Genomic DNA, 19,088 nt, shown 5'->3' with positions numbered 1-19,088 from the left:
CCCTGGAAAAGGGAATGGCTTCTTGCCTAGAGAAATCCATGGATGGGAGAGCCTGGTGTGCTGTTGTTCATGGGGTCACATGACTGAGTGACTAACACTTTTCTGCAGCTTAGCAAGCATCAAAATGTGAAAATGTGAAAGCAAACACAGGTTGCTATCTATGCAAATTTTTTGATCAAGTAGATCCCAAGTGAAGCCAGTTCTGTATTTCTAACGAGTTCCTAGATGAAACTGATGACTTTTTAAAGCTAGTATTTTCCCAAGACAGTTAGAGAAACATTGTGGATAATAGGATACCCAGTAAAATGTAGAGTTTGGCTGTCCTGGGAAATTTTGGTTACTAGTCCATTACTAAAACTTCAGAATTATGTAATAACAGCTTTTATTGTGACACCCTATTTTTATGGCTCACCCCTTAGTCTGGGTAAATATTTAATTGCTACTTTGAAAGGTAGTAAAACTTGATCTAGGTAAAAGAAAATAGTTAGGGTCTTTATAGGGCTATCAGATCCTGGTTCTGCCTTTTTTTTATTCTATCAGGTTACTTTGGTTTTTTGGGAAAGGGTTTCATAAATCTAGCAAATCATCAGGTGTTAGCTCTCTACTCTTTCTGGGCTTGTTTAAAATTTTTCTTCCTTGTGCACGAGAGCTTTCTCTCTAGTTGTGAGTGAGGGCTGCCTTTGTTGCGGTGCTCTGGCTTCTCATTGCAGTTGCTTCTCATTGTGGAGCAAGGGCTCTAGGGTGTTCAGGCTTCAGTAGTTGCAGGTTTGGGACTCTGGAGCACAGGCTCACTAGTTGTGCTTGTGTTTATTTGCCCCTGGGCATATTGGAATCTTCCTGGACCAGAAATCAAACTTGTGTTTCCTGCATTGGCAGCCGAATTCTCAATCTTTAGACCACCAGGGAAGTCATAGGACTTTGAGGGGAGAGTATGTCAGTGTCTGAGGGGCCTGGGATTGGGAATCGGTATACTGATACCTAGTCTTAGCAGGCTATTCCACTGATTTTAAAGCCCTGGAAAAGTTAACTGCTAATACTCCCTGGGAAAGCAGCAAATTTAACTATGTTAATTCTGATTCTAAAACCTGGAAGTCCGAGGATTTGGGTTTAGTTGACCATTTAACTTGGTACAGGTGATAATGCATAATTGTTAATAAAGAGCAAATAATAGCTCATTAATTATAACTATAAGCTGCCATTTGTAATCGTTACCCTCTTCTCAGGAAAATATGAAAGAATGAGTATTTGGGTCAGCTCTACTTTTGGAATCCATCATCACATTGTGGTGTTCTGAAGCTTGTTGAGGAAAGATCAAAATAAAGGGGTATTGTTTTTTAAAGGGGTTTTCAAGTGAAAATTTGATACTTAGTGGCTTTTTAATCGCAATTTAATATGTGACATTAGAATGCATTTTACAGTCTGTTGAGGGTCTTACAGGTGGAAGTTAGGTGGTGGTCAGTGATTGAACTTGATCTAGCTGTACATATCATCAGTTCTCATAAGTAATACGTATTTCTGGAACTACATATGTTGAGTTCATTTGTTAATTACAGTATTTTCAGAAATACTACACTAAATTCCATGTTGAATTGAGTAGGCTTGGAAACAGCAACAGGGTATAAATTTGATAGTGTTTAAGCAGATATTGTTCAAAGAGTGACCAATCCATGTTTTTTTGCCTTGCAAAGCAAAAGACAGAGTATGTTGAAACTAAGGAAATTATCCACAAGTATATGAAACTATTAATGTTTTGCTACTGAGATAATGTGCAAAAGGACTGCCTAGCTTGTGTCAGTAATAACACCTGCAGGCAGGAGAAGTTACCAAGCGTCCTCACAGATCAAGATATTTCAAAACATCTAGAGACTAGAGTAGCTGAATCTACAACTAAGTTTAGGCAGAATAAAGAGAAGGCTTCACTTGGGTTGTACACTGTCATTTTGTTGAACTTAGTGCTTCAACCGATGGTTTTGGCTAAAAATACAAAGTTGGTCCTTGAAAGATTAGATTAATTTGTGAAAAATAGAGCCAGAACAGTGAAGTCATAAATGATGACTTCAGATTTTTATACTTGTTTTAATTACGTAAATAAAACCATGGATTTGTATTTAACTGAATGGCCTGTGGCTTCAGCATTTGCAGGCAGACTTCATTCTGTCCAAGTGCCAAATGCAGGATGTTTTGTATTAGTGACAGTAGCAGCCAGAAGGGAACAGACAGGAGACTCACTGGCCTGTACAAATCATTCTTCACACCACCCTTCATCTGAGTGCCTGGATTCTCTATTAGCTGGCTTCTCTCAACCCATCCCTGAGCCTAGTTTTCCTCTCTGGTTCCTTGATACAGATAATGCTATATGCCTTGTCTTTTCCATAATTTTATCAGCATTTCCACAGCATAATGTTGCTCCCTCATTCCATGAATGTGTTCCTTTTTCTGATTCTTTACCATCATTTTATTGAATTAGATGGAACTGAGGAAAAAAAGATGGTAGACTCCTGCTGTCTCAGCCCTTTTGAACCTGTTAGCTCAAGTGGGAAGTTAGTGCAGTTTTAAAGAAATAACAACAGTTTAGTGCTGTAATGTGATAAAGCAATTTAAAATGGTTTCTTGGTTTTGTTTTGCAAGTTGAATATTTTACATTTTATTTTGTTTTTAAGAAATGTATTTAAGTGACTATTTTCACTTTGGCATTTGTGTGAAATGTGTTTAATTCTGTCATCATCAGATTAACATTGTTTCTCAGTGTATTTTGGTATTACAGTCTCATTTGACAGAATTTGATAATATATAACTTATTTGATACATTCAGTGAAAAGTTTTTATGGAAGCTTAATTTTGTAATTGATTTTGAAATAATAACATTTGTTTTGAACAAGGGTTAATTTATATTTATCTGATGTCTTTGCATTTCATATTTATGTCTTGAACTTTAAATGCACTAAATAACCAACATGTTATTTGTCAATATAGGTATATGACTGATGGGATGCTACTTCGTGAAGCAATGAATGACCCTCTCTTGGAGCGTTATGGTGTAATAATTCTTGATGAGGCTCATGAAAGGACATTGGCTACAGATATTCTCATGGGTGTTCTGAAGGAGGTTGTTAGACAGAGATCAGATTTAAAGGTGAATTAGTTTATTTGTTTGGTTCTTTAAAAACCCTATGTATGTGTGTGTGTTTGTGTGTGTGTGTGTGTATATATATATTTAAAAGGGAGTACATGCTGATCACTACAACTACAAAAATAATCACCTATAAAAGCAAATAAGGAGAGTACCAGTAGTGGTTTATACTTTCTTTTTAATTTTTCTTGCTGTGTCTTTGTTTTAGATTTTAAATATACTTCTGCTTTTTAGTAGTATGTTTTTAATCATTTCATTATATAGTCCACCCAGTTTTTTGTTTCATTTTAAATGATTTTATGTCATGGTGTTTTTAAACCTTGTGCTCACCCTGCCTTTTATTAAGTACAGGGGACACCTTCATTAAGGATCAAATCCCTGTTCTTGTCCTAACATAAACTCACTCATTCTAACTCATAATGCTGGAGAGTGGAATAACTGTATCCAGAACATACTGCTCCTCAGAAATGCCTTCCTTTAACCTAGGGTCTTGGTTCTTCCCCCTTCCACCCCCGCCTGCCGTCCGTTATACCATTTAAACCCTGGCCAGTGTTACTGTATTGATAAGGGCTTAAAACTGACTGACTGTGTGGACATTTTTGTCTCCCAAATTTTATGACGTTACCTTTTTGCGTTGTATGTGTGCAGTTCATTGGAACTTGGTGTTGAGTGTTATTGTATGTGTTACAGAGGTTTGTACGCTGGGGAGAAAGATTCTGGGTCTTAAAAAAATTGATACTGAGTTTGATTTTACTATAAAAATTAAATGTATACTTTAAAGAATATATTTGAACAACTGAGTACTATTACTGATTAAACGTTATGAGCTATTGAAATTTTGAGGGAGGAACTCAAAAATAGAAATTAAGAACTCTATAGTGGAATGTTTAATGGGAGAGCTTTCTGTTTAATGGGTTTTGTCATGTATAATTTAAATAAAGAGAGGGTGACCACACAGTCATGCAGCCGGCACCTGAACAACCTTTTGTTGCTGTGGCTTTTTCAGTAGTATAGAAAACCTGTTTGTTTTAGAAAATTTTCTGAAGAACTTACGCTTAGTAAAGATGATTTGGAAGAATGGAGAAATATTTGTACCACTGATTTATTTTTTGCTTTTTTTGTTTTTCCCTGTGTGCGAGGTTGTCATTTTTTGTTTTAATAGCATAGTAACAATCATATTACATATTGATGTCTTTTATCAGTTCCTTTTATGTAATTTTATAAACTTTGGTTTTTAAGGTGTTGCTTCATGAAAATATACAGTAGTTTATTTATTGGTTATCAGGTTTATTCCTACTTTTTAAAAATTAAATTTACTGTAGCTCAGCTTTTCTATATTTGATTTATCACAACTTTTAAGGCATAATTAATATATGAGGAGTGAAAGTGTTAGTTGCTTTAGTCATGTCTTGACTCTTTGTGACCCCATAGACTAGCCCGCCTTGCTCCTCTGTCCTTGGAATTCTCCAGGAAACAATAATGGAGTGGTTAGTCCTTCTTTTCTCCAGGGGATCTTACTGACCCAGGGATAGAACCACAGTCTCCGGCTTTGCAGGCCGATTCTTTACTCTCTGAGCCACTAGAGACACCGTAGTTGACATATATGGAGCAGTAAACATTACTCATCTCTTTACAATCTCTGAAGACAGCTTCAAATAATTTACTGTTTTCTTTTCAGGTTATAGTTATGAGTGCTACTCTGGATGCAGGAAAATTCCAGATTTACTTTGATAACTGTCCTCTCTTAACTATTCCTGGGCGTACACATCCTGTTGAGATCTTTTATACTCCTGAACCAGAGAGAGATTATCTTGAAGCGGCAATTCGAACCGTGATCCAAATTCACATGTGTGAAGAGGAGGAAGGAGATCTACTACTTTTCTTAACTGGTCAAGAGGTATTGTCATTACTTGGTTCCTTATTTATATTATTTCTATTAGGCAACACCTTTAAACTTAGGAACCCAACATACATTAACCATGTATTTCTCATCCCAGTGTCTAGAAAGTTTTTCTTCAGCATGATTGTATTTATATATGAAATATATAACTCCCTGTATGTACTCTAGGAATATACCCTTTTATGCTGTTAACATTTGTGTTCTAGTTGATATCCTGAGAATATTAAATGCTTTTAGAATTTCAAGATTTAGCAGTTTTAATCTCAACTTTGGAGAGACCTGAGTGGCAAGTGATTTTGTGCTAATTTGCCATTCTGCTGAGCCATGAATGAAATCTGGTTACTCTAGGCAGTAATTTAGTTTGTAAGGGAATTTGTATAACTCAGGTGCCCATCTACCATCAAAACAAGTGTTTGTGTTTTGTTTTTGTCTTCCTACATGTGTTTATTGAGAATTGGAAGGAATCACTGAAATTCTTTAGACTTTACATCATTTTTAAGATAGGGATTTTATTCTCACATGCAGCATTTTCTAAACTCATTTCCATCAGGATGTTTGCAGGTGGGCTATGAAATTTTTGATGGCTTAAATAAGTTCAGTGAGTTATCTGGATAAAAGAAACTCTTTTAGAGGTTTTCTGAAAGTTTGTCATTTGTTGTGATAGGCTTTGTGAATTTTCTGCAGTGTCCTTCTCAAACTAATATACATGCCAGTCATTTGGAAATCTTGCAGATTTTTATTCGCTAGGTCAGATATAGGGTCTGATCTGAGAGTCTGTTTCTAGAACAGTGCTACTCCATTAGAACTTTCTTTACATGTGGAAATGTTTTTATGTCTATACTGTTCAATATAGTTGTTGCTGTTCAGTTGCTCAGCCATGTCTGATTCTTTGCAACCCATTGGAATGCAGCACACCAGCCTTCCCTGTCCTTCCCTATCTCCCTGAGTTTGCTCAGACTCACATCCATTAAGTCAATGATGCCATCTAACCATCTCATCCTCTGTAGCCCCTTTCTCCTGCTCTAAGTCTTTTGCAAGTATCAGGGTCTTTTCCAGTGAGTTAGCTCCTCTTCACATCAGGAGGCCAAAGTTGGAGCTTCAGCATCAGCCCTTCCAGTGAAAAATCAGGATTGATTTGCCTTTAGGATTGACTGGTTTGATCTCCTTGCAGTCCAAGAGACTCTCAAGAGTCTTCTCCAACACCACAATTCAAAAGCATCAGTTCTTTGGTGCTCAGCTTTGTTTATACTCCAACTCTCACATCCATACATGCCTACTGAAAAAACCGTAGCTTTGACTAGATGGGCCTTTGTCAGCAAAGTAATGTCTCTGCTTTTTAGTATGCTGTCTAGGTTTGTCATAGCTTTTCTTCCAAGGAGCAAGCATTTTTTAATTTCATGGCTGCAGTCACCATCTGCAGTGATTTTGGAGTCCCCCCAAATAAAGTCTGTCACTGTTTTCATTGTTTCCCCATCTATTTGCCATGAAGTAATGAAACTAGATGCCACACTATTAGTTTTTGTAGCTGCAACAATATAATGAACTTGAGTATTTGCATTGCAGCTAGTGAGAGGAGGAACTAAAATTTAATTTTATAGAATTTTAATTAATTTAGTTACATGTGCTTGACCCTCTTGTGTTAGTTTTTACATATTTTAAGAACTGTTTTTACATATTTTAGTTTTAGTTTTTACATATTTTAAGGGTTTATATGAAAACAAAGAATATGCTTCAGAGGTGGTATATGGATGGAAAGCCTAAAAAATTTTGGCCCTTTATAGTAAGAAATCTGATCCCTGCTCTAGAACATTTTTTTTTTCAAGTGTGGTCAGTGGATTGCCTGCCTTGGGTAGGGGAATTTGTTAAAGCAAGTTCTTGGCCCTGTTTCAGGCTTGCTGAAACAGGTGAAATTTACAGATGAAATACTGTAAGAGTCTGCATCCTTGCTGCTACTGCTAAGTCGCTTCAGTCGTGTCCACCTCTGTGCGACCCCGTAGATGGCACCCCACCAGGCTCCTCCTTCACTGGGATTCTCCAGGCAAGAACACTGGAGTGGATTGCCATTTCCTTTTCCAGTGCATGAAAGTGAAAGTGAAGCCACTCAGTCATGTCCGACTCTTAGCGACCCCATGGACTGCAGCCCACCAGGCTCCTCCATCCATGGGATTTTCCAGGCAAGAGTACTGGAGTGGAGTGCCATTACCTTCTCTTTTGTGTCTTTAACAAGCTCTAAAGGCCATTTTTCTGTTCTCTTAGGTTAAAAGTCACTGTTCCAGTTGAATGTTTTAGCTATTTTAATGCCCATGGTACATTAGTGACACCACCCTAAACAGTATAGTGGGAAATTGCCCTAGTTCTTTCACATAATCAAAATCAGTGGTCTGCTATGTGACCGCCTAACCTCCAGGAGAAGGTGAACTCTTAACTGCTGTTCAGATTCTACAGGGATGCTTGATATATAATATTTAATTAAATATTGTTGCATTAAGAACTATAACTGTCCTTAATTCTTTTTTCCCAGTACTATTTCTATTTTTTCTAGCACTATTTATGTTGTGAAGTGAAGTCGCTCAGTTGTGTCCAACTCTTTGCGACCCCATGGACTGTAGCCTACCAGGCTCCTCTGTCCATGGGATTTTCCAGGCAATAGTACTGGGGTAGATTGCCATTTCCTTCTCCAGGGGATCTCCCCAACCCAGGGATCGAACCCAGGTCTCCCACATTGTAGACAGACGCTTAACTGTCTGAGCCACGAGGGAAGTCCTTATTTATGTTGTAAGCTGATTAATTCTTTGCTGTGGGAACCCCATGCGTAGTAGGGTGCTTATTGTGGCTCTGGCCTTTACCCATTAGATGTAGATACACTCCCCCAGTTTGCAAACATTCCCAGTAAAGAATCATACTTGTTCTTTTGAGAAATACGGTGTGTTACAAATTCACTTTTACAGATAAACCTCTCTAACTATTAGTCTGTGTATGCATTTTGAATGGAAGGATTTTTTTTATATTTTGCAGTGTTGAGGCATTTGTGTCCATTTTGTTCTTTGGTGTCTGGTCCCTAGTTTCTCATTTTCTCTAGAGTGAGTAGCATGTTTTTTTTTAACGGCTATTCAAAATAATCATTATGTTCAGATAGTGAGGCACATTAGAATTCTATAAGAAATATCAGATGGCCTTCTGGTGAGGACCTGAAATGCTTTTCTGTGAGTTGAATTTCTATGGCTGATACTTTGGCAGCTCTCGCACAGCTGGGGAAGGGAAAGGAATAATCTCCAATTATCTCATGTATCCTGTTCCATTTTTAAGTTTCTTTTATCCGACTAGCTAGTTTTGAGGAATTTGAAGACCTTTGAGGAGGAGGTAGCAATATTACTATTTTCCTCATGTCTGTGAGCCTGTTATTTTTATTTGGTCAGTTAAGTGATAGGTTCTGGGAGTTCTGTACCCCATCTCCATAAATTTGAATAGTACCCATAAAATTTAGCTATCTCAAAACTTAAAAATGACAACCATATTACAATTTTGACCATGTAAACAATAGTGTTTCTATAGTCGCTTGAGTTAATTTGGGAGGGGAAAGACCAATTTTAATTAGTGAAGGTTTGGAAAATGTGAATGTTGATTTTTGTTGTTGTTAATCCGTTAAACCAGGGGTTCCTAGTAGAACTCCCTAGAGGAGCTGTGCTACCAAGTTCAGTAACAATGATTGTAATTGAAATATGAATTGTTTTAAGTAAATACTTCAAGATGTTGAACTCTTCATTCTTTAAGCAATACATTCTTTCATCTTTAATTTCACTGAGTAAAATTAGTCTTTTCAACATGTAGGAGTTTAGATTCTTCAGTAGGGTCTAAATTAATTTATATTATTATATATTAATTAATCTGTCAATATATATTGATGCTTTTGGAGCTGGAAGTCTTTTGCTCAATTCAGAAACTCTTGAACTTTTGTCTCATTTCATGACTAAGCGGAAGATTGCATTGTGCTGATGAATGTCAGTGAGCTTTCTGGTCTTTCGAACTGTCAAGGTTGACTCTGAAACTTCAGTAAAATTTAGGGAAAATTTTGTTGCCAAGTTTAAAAAAATAATGTTTAGAACTTTGTCTTCATAAAACCATAAACAGTGTGGGATTTTTTTTTCTCACTCATTATATCACATGCAGTAGTGATTTTGTTTCAGCTCCATACATGCTTAGCAGATAGTTTCAAATAAATTTGGAATAATCTTGTTAAAATTTCTAGAGTCTGCAAATGCACAATTTGGGGCTCTTAATTTTCTATATAAAATCTGGTATTTGATGACTTCTGAATTAACAGAATTGAAAAATATTCTGAATTTGGCATCAGTTTTCCTATAGGTATATATGTTTTTAAGAACTATATATATAGTTTGGGGTTTATATTGTGTTTGTGTGTTCTTTTTTTAAGATCTAATTTTGTTTTTGTATACCAGCAGGGGGCATTCTAATCTAGATACAGCATTTGAAAGCAATTTTTTGGTAAAAATATTTGTTTCTGTTTTTTTTTTTTTTTCAATGAATAGCAAACTTTCATTTCTTTTGGAAACTGTATACCTCAAAGGAAATCGGTATATAAGATCTTTAGTAATTTTCTCTGTCAGTTTTTAAGACCTCATCAATACTCCAGAAAGCTGAAATGTTTTAAATTTGTTTAAATTTTTTTTTGTTCTTATGTATATTCTTTTAACACGGAAACAGAGTTGTACTTTAGTTAAGAAATCATTTTAAGGAAAATTATTCTAGCTTAATTATAATATACAATAATTTTACTTGGTAAGTTTTTAAAAATTGTTCTGTCTTTCGAATAAAAGATAATTTGTCAATAAGGGTAACGTCTAATTAATATTGGCCATACTGCCAAATCATTTAGCGTACTTCTGAGTTTAACTGAATTAAAGCTTCTGTAAAATTTTAAATATAGCTCCCTTCCCATGTTAAAGTCCCTTTCCCATCCCCTAGAGCCTTCACCTACCTCTCTGACTCTCACACCCTCCCAGTATTCATTGTGTCCTCTTTTGAAACCTGGAATTAAATGCAAAATGTGTTGGAGTTGTTTTGTGTATTAGGGAGATCTTTGAAGAGGTTTTAAGATATTTGGGTTAACCTGGTTCTTAAATATCTATGTTGATACTGTAGAGGTGTGTGTTCTCATTAGGCACAATGAAGCAAATCTTCCATATAATTGCATTAGTAATACGTGACATTAAAGCCTAATTGGCTTATTTAAAATATCTTGCACATCAATTTCTTGTAGATTGTGAAAATTGAAAAGGTTATGAGTGCAGTTAAATATTCCTGGGTGAGAAATTTCAATTTTAGTACAATTTGTTGAGAATTAATTAGGACATTGACTCTTAAGAAAAAAGGGTGTGGAATGTCAATAAGGCAATTGTGTGTTTATGTGACTAGAGAAATCAAAGTTTCTTTGATTATTTCTGAAATCCCAATGAAATTTGCTGAATTAATTGTGATGACTAAAATAAGCTGCATAGAACTAGGATTATAGTAAATCCTTAAAATGTTGCAGTGTGTATTCATTCTGTTTGCACACTTAAACTTTTATTTTGTAGGAAATTGATGAAGCCTGTAAGAGAATAAAGCGTGAGGTTGATGATTTGGGCCCTGAAGTCGGTGACATCAAAATCATTCCATTGTACTCCACACTCCCACCTCAGCAGCAACAACGCATCTTTGAACCTCCACCTCCAAAAAAACAGAATGGAGCAATTGGAAGAAAGGTAACGTCGAAATGTTCTCTATAAACATTGCATTGATACCGAAAGATTTGTCTGTGAGATATCAAATTGTATTGAATTATTATTCAAGGAATAAGTTACAGGTGATTGTGATCTGAATTCTATGCTAGTTATCTGAATTTCCAAAGTAAATGGAAGGAAATGTATTTGTGTAGAGTTCTGCATATCTTTTGACAGGTACTGCTACCATATCCCTGGGAAATTCTTCCTTAGCAAATGGAAGGTTGCTTAGGGTGAGGAAGGTAGCCAAATGTCTTTCTCCCCATTAAATCACTTGGCACAAAGTACTTTTTTCCTCAGTTCCTTGGCTTCTCCCTAGAATTTTTGCTCAGTTGCTCAGTCCAGTTGTTCAGTCGTGTCTTGCTCTTTGCAACCCAATGGACTGCAGCATGGCAGGCTTCCCTGTCCATCACTAACTCCTGAAGCTTGCTCAAACTCATGTCCATCGAGTTGGCGATGGCATCCAACCATCTCATCCTCTGTCATCCCCTTCTCCTCCTGCCTTCAATCTTTCTCAGCATCAGGGTCTTTTCCAGTGAGTCAGTTCTTTGCACCAGGTGGCCAAAGTATTGGAGTTTCACTTTAAGTATCAGTCCTTCCAGTGAATATTCAGGATTCATTTCCTTTAGGATTGACTGGTTGGGTCTCCTTTCAGTCCAAGGGACTCTCAAGAGTCTTCTCCAACACCACAGTTCAAAAGCATCTATTCTTTGGCACTCAGCTTTGTTTTTATAGTTCAGCTTTCACATCCATACATGACTACTGGAAAAACCATGGTTTTGACCAGAGAGACCTTTGTCAGCAAAGTAATGTCTCTGCTTTTTAATATTCTGCCTAGGTTGGTCATAGCTTTTCTTCCAAGAAGCAAGTGTTTTTAAATTTCATGGCTGCAGTCACCATCTGTTGTGATTTTGGAGCCCCTCAAAATAAAGTCTCTCACTGCTTCCATTGTTTCCCCATCTATTTGCCATGAAGTGACGGGACCAGATACCATGATCTTAGTTTTCTGAATATTGAGTTTTAAGCCAACTTTTTCACTCCTCTCTCACTTTCATCAAGAGGCTCTGTTTCTTCTTCGCTTTCTGCTACAAGGGGAGTGTCATCTGCTTATCTGAGGTTATTGATATTTTCTCCCAGCAATCTTGATTCCAGCTTGTGTTTCATCCAGCCAAGCATTTTACATAATATAATCTGCATATAAGTTAAATAAGCAGGGTGCCACTATATAGCCTTGAGGTACTCCTTTCCTGATTTGGAACCAGCATAACTTAAATGTCATTGTTGACTGCACAGATTTCTGATAACAGTAGCACTAATAACACTGAATAAATAATGTGGATTTCTTGAGGGTAGGAACTGTGGGTCCCATTGATATGGATATCTGCCTGGCACAGGAACTGAGGCCAGGGGTATTCCAGCCTTGTTTCTGCGTGCTTTGTTGGGAATGGATACTGTGGAGATTTGAGTTTGATACAGGCAGCTATGCTTTTATTTTTTGAGATGGGGATTCTGATAGATCCTTTGAAAATAAGATTGCATTGCTGTAAAAGGTTTGAAAACCACTAGAATAGGGTCAGCTTGGCTTTTAAAAATCCCAGACATTTATTTAAGGTTCTTTAAAGTTGCATGTAATTTTTGGTAGGATTCTTAATCTGATTTTAAAGTTTGAAATCTATATTTTAAAGTGGGTATAAATAATTACCTTTATCACCTTGGAAGATGATTGACACAGATAAAACTGAGTGTATACAGGGTACTAACATTTCTAGAACAAAGTAACCCCTCGTGGCAACCACTATACACTTGAGTCTATTCATGTAGGAAAAAATGTTTGGAAATACTACTCACTTATGACTTACATGTCAATCAAATTTGGAATTTATTGTTTATTTCTGTATATAGGCCTAGGAGAGTCAAAAATTTTTTCTTTCTTTTGCTGTCTTTTTTCTTAACAGTTTGATGAAAAATTATAGATATTGACATTTATCTTGGTTAATTATTTACTTGGCTGTCCAAATGTTAAATGAACCAGATACATTTTTCAAACTGAAAGAACTTACTGAAAAGATAGGCAGCATGAGCCTGAAGGTGAAAATGAAGTCGCTCAGTCGTGTCCAGCTCTTTGTGACCCCATGAACTATAGCCTACCAGGTTCCTCTGTCCATAGGATTTTCCAGGCAAGAACACTGGGTTGCTATTTCCTTCTCCAGGAGATCTTCCCAACCCAGGGATTGAACTTGGGTCTCCTGGATTGTAGACAGATGCTTTACAGTCTGAGACATGAGCCTCAGTTCAGTCTAGTCACTCAGTCGTACCGACCCTTTGCAACCCCATAAATCACAGCACGCCAGGCCTCCCTGTCCATCACCAACTCCTGGAGTTCACCCAAACTCATGTCCATCGAGTCGGTAATGCTATCCAGCCATCTCATCCTCTATCATCCCCTTTTCCTCCTGCCCCCAATCCCTTCCAGCATCAGAGTCTTTTCCAATGAGTCAACTCTTCCCATGAGGTGGCCAAAGTACTGGAGTTTCAGCCTCAGCATCATTCCTTCCAATGAACACTCAGGACAGATCTCCTTTAGGAAGGACTGGTTGGATCTCCTTGCAGTCCAAAGACTCACAAGAGTCTTCTCCAACACCACAGTTCAAAAGCATCAGTTCGTTGGCGCTCAGCTTTCTTCACAGTCCAACTCTCACATCTATACATGACCACTGGAAAAACCAGTGGACCACTGGAAAAATCTTGACTAGATGCACCTTTGTTGGCAAAGTATTGTCTCTGCTTTTCAATATGCTATCTTGGTTGGTAATAACTTCCTTCCAAAGAGTAAGCATCTTTTAATTTCATTGCTGCAGTTACCGTCTGCAGTGATTTTGGAGCCCCCAGAAATAAAGTCTGACACTGTTTCCACTGTTTCCCCATCTATTTCCTATGAAGTGATGGGACCGAAGGCCATGATCTTCATTTTCTGAATGTTGAGCTTTAAGCCACCTTTTTCACTCTCCTTTTTCACTTTCATCAAGAGGCTTTTTAGTTCTCTTCACTTTCTGCCATAAGGGTGGTGTCATCTACATATCTGAGGTTATTGATACATCTCTCGGCAATCTTGGTTCCAGCTTGTGCTTCTTCCAGCTCAGCGTTTCTCATGATGTACTCTGCATAGAAGTTAAATAAGCAAGGTGACAATATACAGCCTTGACGTATTCCTTTTCCTATTTGAAACCAGTCTGTTGTTCCATGTCCAGTTCGAACTGTTGCTTCCTGACTTGCATATAGGTTTCTGAAGAGACAGGTTAGGTGGTCTGGTATTCCCATCTCTTTCAGAATTTTCCACAGTTTATTGTGATCCACACAGTCAAAGGCTTTGGCATAGTCAGTAAAGCAGAAATAGATGTTTTTCTGGAACTCTCTTGCTTTCTCGATGATCCAGTGCATGTTGACAATTTGCTCTCTGATTCCTCTGCCTTTTCTAAAACCAGCTTGAACATCTGGAAGTTTACAGTTTTGTATTGCTGAAGCCTGGCTTGGAGAATTTTGAGCATTACTTTACTAGCGTGTGAGATGAGTGCAATTGTGCGGTAGTTTGAGCATTATTTGGCATTGCCTTTCTTTGGGATTGGAAAGAAAACTGAGCTTTTCCAGTCCTGTGGCCACTGCTGAGTTTTCCAAATTTGCTGGCATATTGAGTGCAGCACTTTGACAGCAGCATCTTTTAGGATTTGAAATAGCTCAACTGGAATTCCATCACCTCTACTAGCTTTGTTCATAGTGATGCTTTCTAAGGCCCACTTGACTTCACATTCCAGGATGTCTGGCTCTAAATGAGTGATCACACCATCGTGATTATCTTTGTTGTGAAGATCTTTTTTGTACAGTTCTTCTGTGTATTCTTGCCACCTCTTCTTAATATTTTCTGCTTCTGTTCGGTCCATACCATGTCTGTCCTTTATTAAGCCCATCTTTGCATGAGCCTAGTGGAGTATAAATTAACAGGAGATTGATTGGGGTGGGGGGGAAGCAGGTTTAGAGTTAATCATAAATCAAAAACTGTGAACATGACTTAAAGTCTGATGCTAGCTAGCTTCATTATGTTGAATGCTGCAACTATTTTTGTCATAGTGCTGTCTCTAGAACATGGTAAAATACTTTCTGTTACTATTTGCATTCAGAATTTGGGGGGAAACTTTTGAAATTTTAAGTGATAACTTTAGTATATAATTTTGAAGGTGATTTGTTGACTGAAAAGTACTCATTCTCTGCAGTTTTTTTACTTCATTCTTTGTCAGTTGATGTGTATAAAAGTAGTTGTTTAAAGTGGAGTTAATGCATCTTCCATGTGGATGGTTTAATTTTTCTTCAAATCATGGGTACTTTGTATATCTGCTTTTAATTTTAAAATGGTGATTTTATTTATCTTGGAGTAAATACAGCAAGGTTTACCATGTTTATCTTTTCATGTAGTTCTCTTCATTCCATTTAGAGTTACTTTGATGGGGCCCACCTTACCTTCATATTTGAGCTCTTCTTTTCTCTGTTAATACTAGTATAGTAGAAATTTAGGTTCAGTCTGTTGCTGGTTCTGTACATGGTACATTTTGTAGACTTTTCAACAGTTTAAGCCCACGGAATAGAATTAGTTGTTGCTTTGTTTTGTTTTTTAAGCTATTGCTTTTCATGTTCTTGTAAATCCTAGAATATTTAGAGGAATTTTGCCTTTCTAAAAAGAGTGATTCAGCAGCAGTTGTATATGATGTTGAGGCCACTGGAGTTTCCAGGGCTTTGGTTTACCTTGGGATATCTCCAGCTTTTAATTCAGAATGAAAACTTAAGAGCCACTGTGCTACTTCATCATCCACTAATTATGTTTTTCATTCAGCTAAAGCTGTAGGATCTCTTGCTGGGAAATCATGTTATCTCCTGGCATGAGTCAGCTTCATCTTAGAAGTCAAAGGAGCACTCTCATAGCCTCCCTGGATGACCCTAGTGGGCGGGGGAACTTCCCTTGGCAGTGGTGCATCATACTCTGAGGGAAAAACACTTTGAAGCCCAGCGTGTTTAAGGGATAATGAACGATTTTTATAAAAGTTTATAGAGAAGGGTTTACTCATCCAGTCATATATTTTGAAGCTGGTTTTGGGAGATAGTACTAGTTGAAAACCTGAGACCATTGAAATGCACTACAGCCAAGCACTGACTGGCCAGCAAGATGAGTAAGTGACCATCAGACCCAGGGCCTGGCAGGTCCAGTTAAAGTAGGAAAAAGGATTGATGGGATTGTGGGGAAAGAGGAAAGGTAATGAAGATGCACACAGGTTATTTGAGGGTATGGAAAAGGAAAAACTGGTATTCAGTTGCTGCTTTCCTGTCCTCTTTTTTTAAATGCTATAACTTTGGTAATATTTTATTTGTAAAGGCCAAGGCTTAATTCTTCTATCATGAATTCATTAATTAAACATTACTGTGCCAGTTACTGGAATGGGACTTTTCGTTCAGGAATGTTGTCACTGATTGGTATTCACAATTAATTTAAAACTACAGGAAGGGATAGATTGGGAGATTGGGATTGACATATACACACTACTATATATAAAATAGGTGACTAATAATGTCCTACTGAATAGCACAGGGAACTCAGTACTGTGATGACCTGTATTGGAAAAGAATCTTAAAAAGAGCGGATGTATGTATGTATATTATGGAGAAGACAATGGCAACCCACTCCAGTACTCTTGCCTGGAAAATCCCATGGATAGAGGAGCATGGGGTCACTAAGAGTTGGATACGACTGAGCGACTTCACTTTCACTTTTTACTTTCATGCATTGGAGAAGGAAATGGCAACCCACTCCAGGGTTCTTGCCTGGAGAACCCCAGGGATGGGGGAGCCTGGTGGGCTGCCATCTGTGGGGTCGCACAGAGTTGGACCTGACTGAAGCGACCTAGCAGCAGCAACAGCATGTATTTTATAACTGATTCACTCTGCTGTACAGCAGAAAGACAACATTGTAAATCAGCTGTACTCAAAAAAATAACAACTGACCAAAAGCACAAAGATAAATAAGATTATGTAGAAAGAGTTAGGGATTTAAGGTCTACTTCCAATTACTTAAAATACTATTTGATTCATACTTTTGTTAAATTATATCGGATCACATTTTGTAAAGTAGTACTTCATTTGTTGTCTTACTCCTCATTGTATTAATTTATGCAAAATAGTTTCTAATTGATAGTGATCAAACTAACGAAACAGCCTTTTAGTACTAAAGTTTTAAAATGTAGGCTATATTAAAGGTAAACTTCTGTGGGCATTGGGTACTTAACTAGCATTCCTTTTACAAATAATTGAGATCTTTTTGCATGGTGCTCTAGCATAGCATCAATGGTAGACTTTCAAGCTTTCTAATAGTTAAGAAAAGTTGAGGATGCAATACATAAATTTTTGAGGGTGGATACTTTACCTCTTTTAATCATTAATCATTCTTGATATTTGTTCAGATACTTTAAGCTAAAGCTTCTGTTGCTTTCTACGTTTATTAACATTTATGCTTAAATTACGTATGCATTTTTTTGACTAAGACTTATTTGCTGTTTTATAGATTTGGTGTTATTAAATCCAGCAACTATTTTTATTTTTATTTCATTTTCATTAATTTTGTCCATAAAGATAGCTGATTTTTCTGTATCTTATCTCACAGTTTACTAATTAACATGGCTCAGAGCGTACATCGCTCAATAAAAAAGAGAAATGGCCCTTGTGGAGATGTCTCTCTAATTTTAAAGAGAGGCTTAATGATCCACTATCTGAAGATAACTTAGTGTGGTACTGCTGGAATATTTACAAACAAATAAGCTAATGTCCTCACTGAATTAGAGACCCCACCGAGTTCCCTAGGGACTAAAAACCCACACTTCTTTAACCTAAATGCATTATTGTGTCCAAATAGAATTCAAGTAGAGCATCTCAAGTACTTTGAAATGGAATTATTGAAATAAATCAACGTGAATTCCATTAAAAAGCAGATTATTGAGGGGGAAGGAGATAAATCTAGATGAGAGTTTATTCTTAACACATTTGATATAAAAGGATTAGAATTGGCATTGTTTTGATTTTTTTATCATAGAGTTTATATACTGGGCTATTTATCTGAAATAATTCCTTTGTCATTGAGGTTTGAACACTCTTTAAGGGTCTTTGAACACTATTGCCAAGCTATAGTCTAGAAAGCTTTGTAGCATATGTATTCGTTAACAAATTCAGGACCACTTTGTGTTGAGACCGCTTCCTAAATAGATCATGTGCCACTTAATACATCTAAAAAATACTTAGGGCTTGCCTCACCCCACTGTTAAGGTTCCAAGGCAGCTAGATAACTTGCATCATTTATTTGTCTTTTTTTTGGGGGGGGGGGGTGCGCTGAGTGTGTATGTATGCATATTTTATTTAGCCTTAGCGAGTACTGTATCTACAGCTCAAAGTTGTACAGTTTAAGAGTTTTTCCCTTTTTTGCCCCCAAACCCACTTCTCATGGGGCAGGGAGGTCCTACTCAAGAAATTATTTTATTGTCTTAAAGCTTTCTAGCCCATTAATTCTTTTAATTAAAAAAAAATTGGAAAAAACCTAAAAGCTGTGCTTCTCTAGGTCTTTGTTAACACTTCGAATTTCAGTTTTAACTTTTGGGTGTCAGTTGACTCAACAGTAATCACACAGAGCTTGCCGAAGTTGATGTGAACATCACCTGATTCTTAATATCTGTGGAATCACAGATCCACACCTCCTTGTAGATGTACAATTTGTCACACAGACCCAGAGAGAACATGTGAACACCAGTTTTTATGGACAAAAATTATTTGCACCAGTACATTTTTATTACATTGTTTGTGTTTTGTTCTAGAAGAAATAGGTGAAGTGTATTTTTTCCCCAAAATACATGTTTTATACTTCTATGTACATTTTCCAGAACTACAGCTTTTGCCCCAGAATTCCAGAAAGCCACAAGACCTCTTATATAGTAACAAGTGTGTGGTTTGTGATTCTGTATAGTTTACAAGGGCTCTGTCTCAGCTGACTAGTATGCAAGAGTTACAAAAGGAAATTGAAGTTTGAGTGTGTTAAAACCGCTCCACTGTTACTTAGCTACTTAGATTTGATTCCTGGCTTTGATACTACACACTGGCTTTGTAGAAGAATATTAAACTCTGTTTATACTTATTGAAGTTCACCTCCTGACCTTGTTTATGCTTATTACTTCAGCTCTAATTATTGAATGTTCATGTC

General features: G+C 37.0%; 1 protein-coding gene across 1 annotated transcript in view; it reads left to right on the top strand.

Annotated features, from left to right (window-relative positions):
- Positions 1 to 19,088, top strand: part of DHX15 (DEAH-box helicase 15) — a 55,200-nt gene that overhangs the window by 23,731 nt on the left and 12,381 nt on the right. The window contains exons 4-6 of the mRNA XM_069592995.1: positions 2,974 to 3,133; positions 4,809 to 5,027; positions 10,625 to 10,792. Of these exons, the coding sequence (XP_069449096.1) occupies positions 2,974 to 3,133; positions 4,809 to 5,027; positions 10,625 to 10,792 (547 nt within the window). The remainder of the gene's footprint in view (positions 1 to 2,973; positions 3,134 to 4,808; positions 5,028 to 10,624; positions 10,793 to 19,088) is intronic.

Source organism: Ovis canadensis, chromosome 6 (genome assembly GCF_042477335.2).
Source record: "Ovis canadensis isolate MfBH-ARS-UI-01 breed Bighorn chromosome 6, ARS-UI_OviCan_v2, whole genome shotgun sequence".
In the NCBI taxonomy this organism is placed as follows: domain Eukaryota; kingdom Metazoa; phylum Chordata; class Mammalia; order Artiodactyla; family Bovidae; genus Ovis; species Ovis canadensis.
The sequence above is the reverse complement of the archived record's forward strand: the minus strand, read 5'-3'. Positions and strand labels throughout refer to the sequence as shown.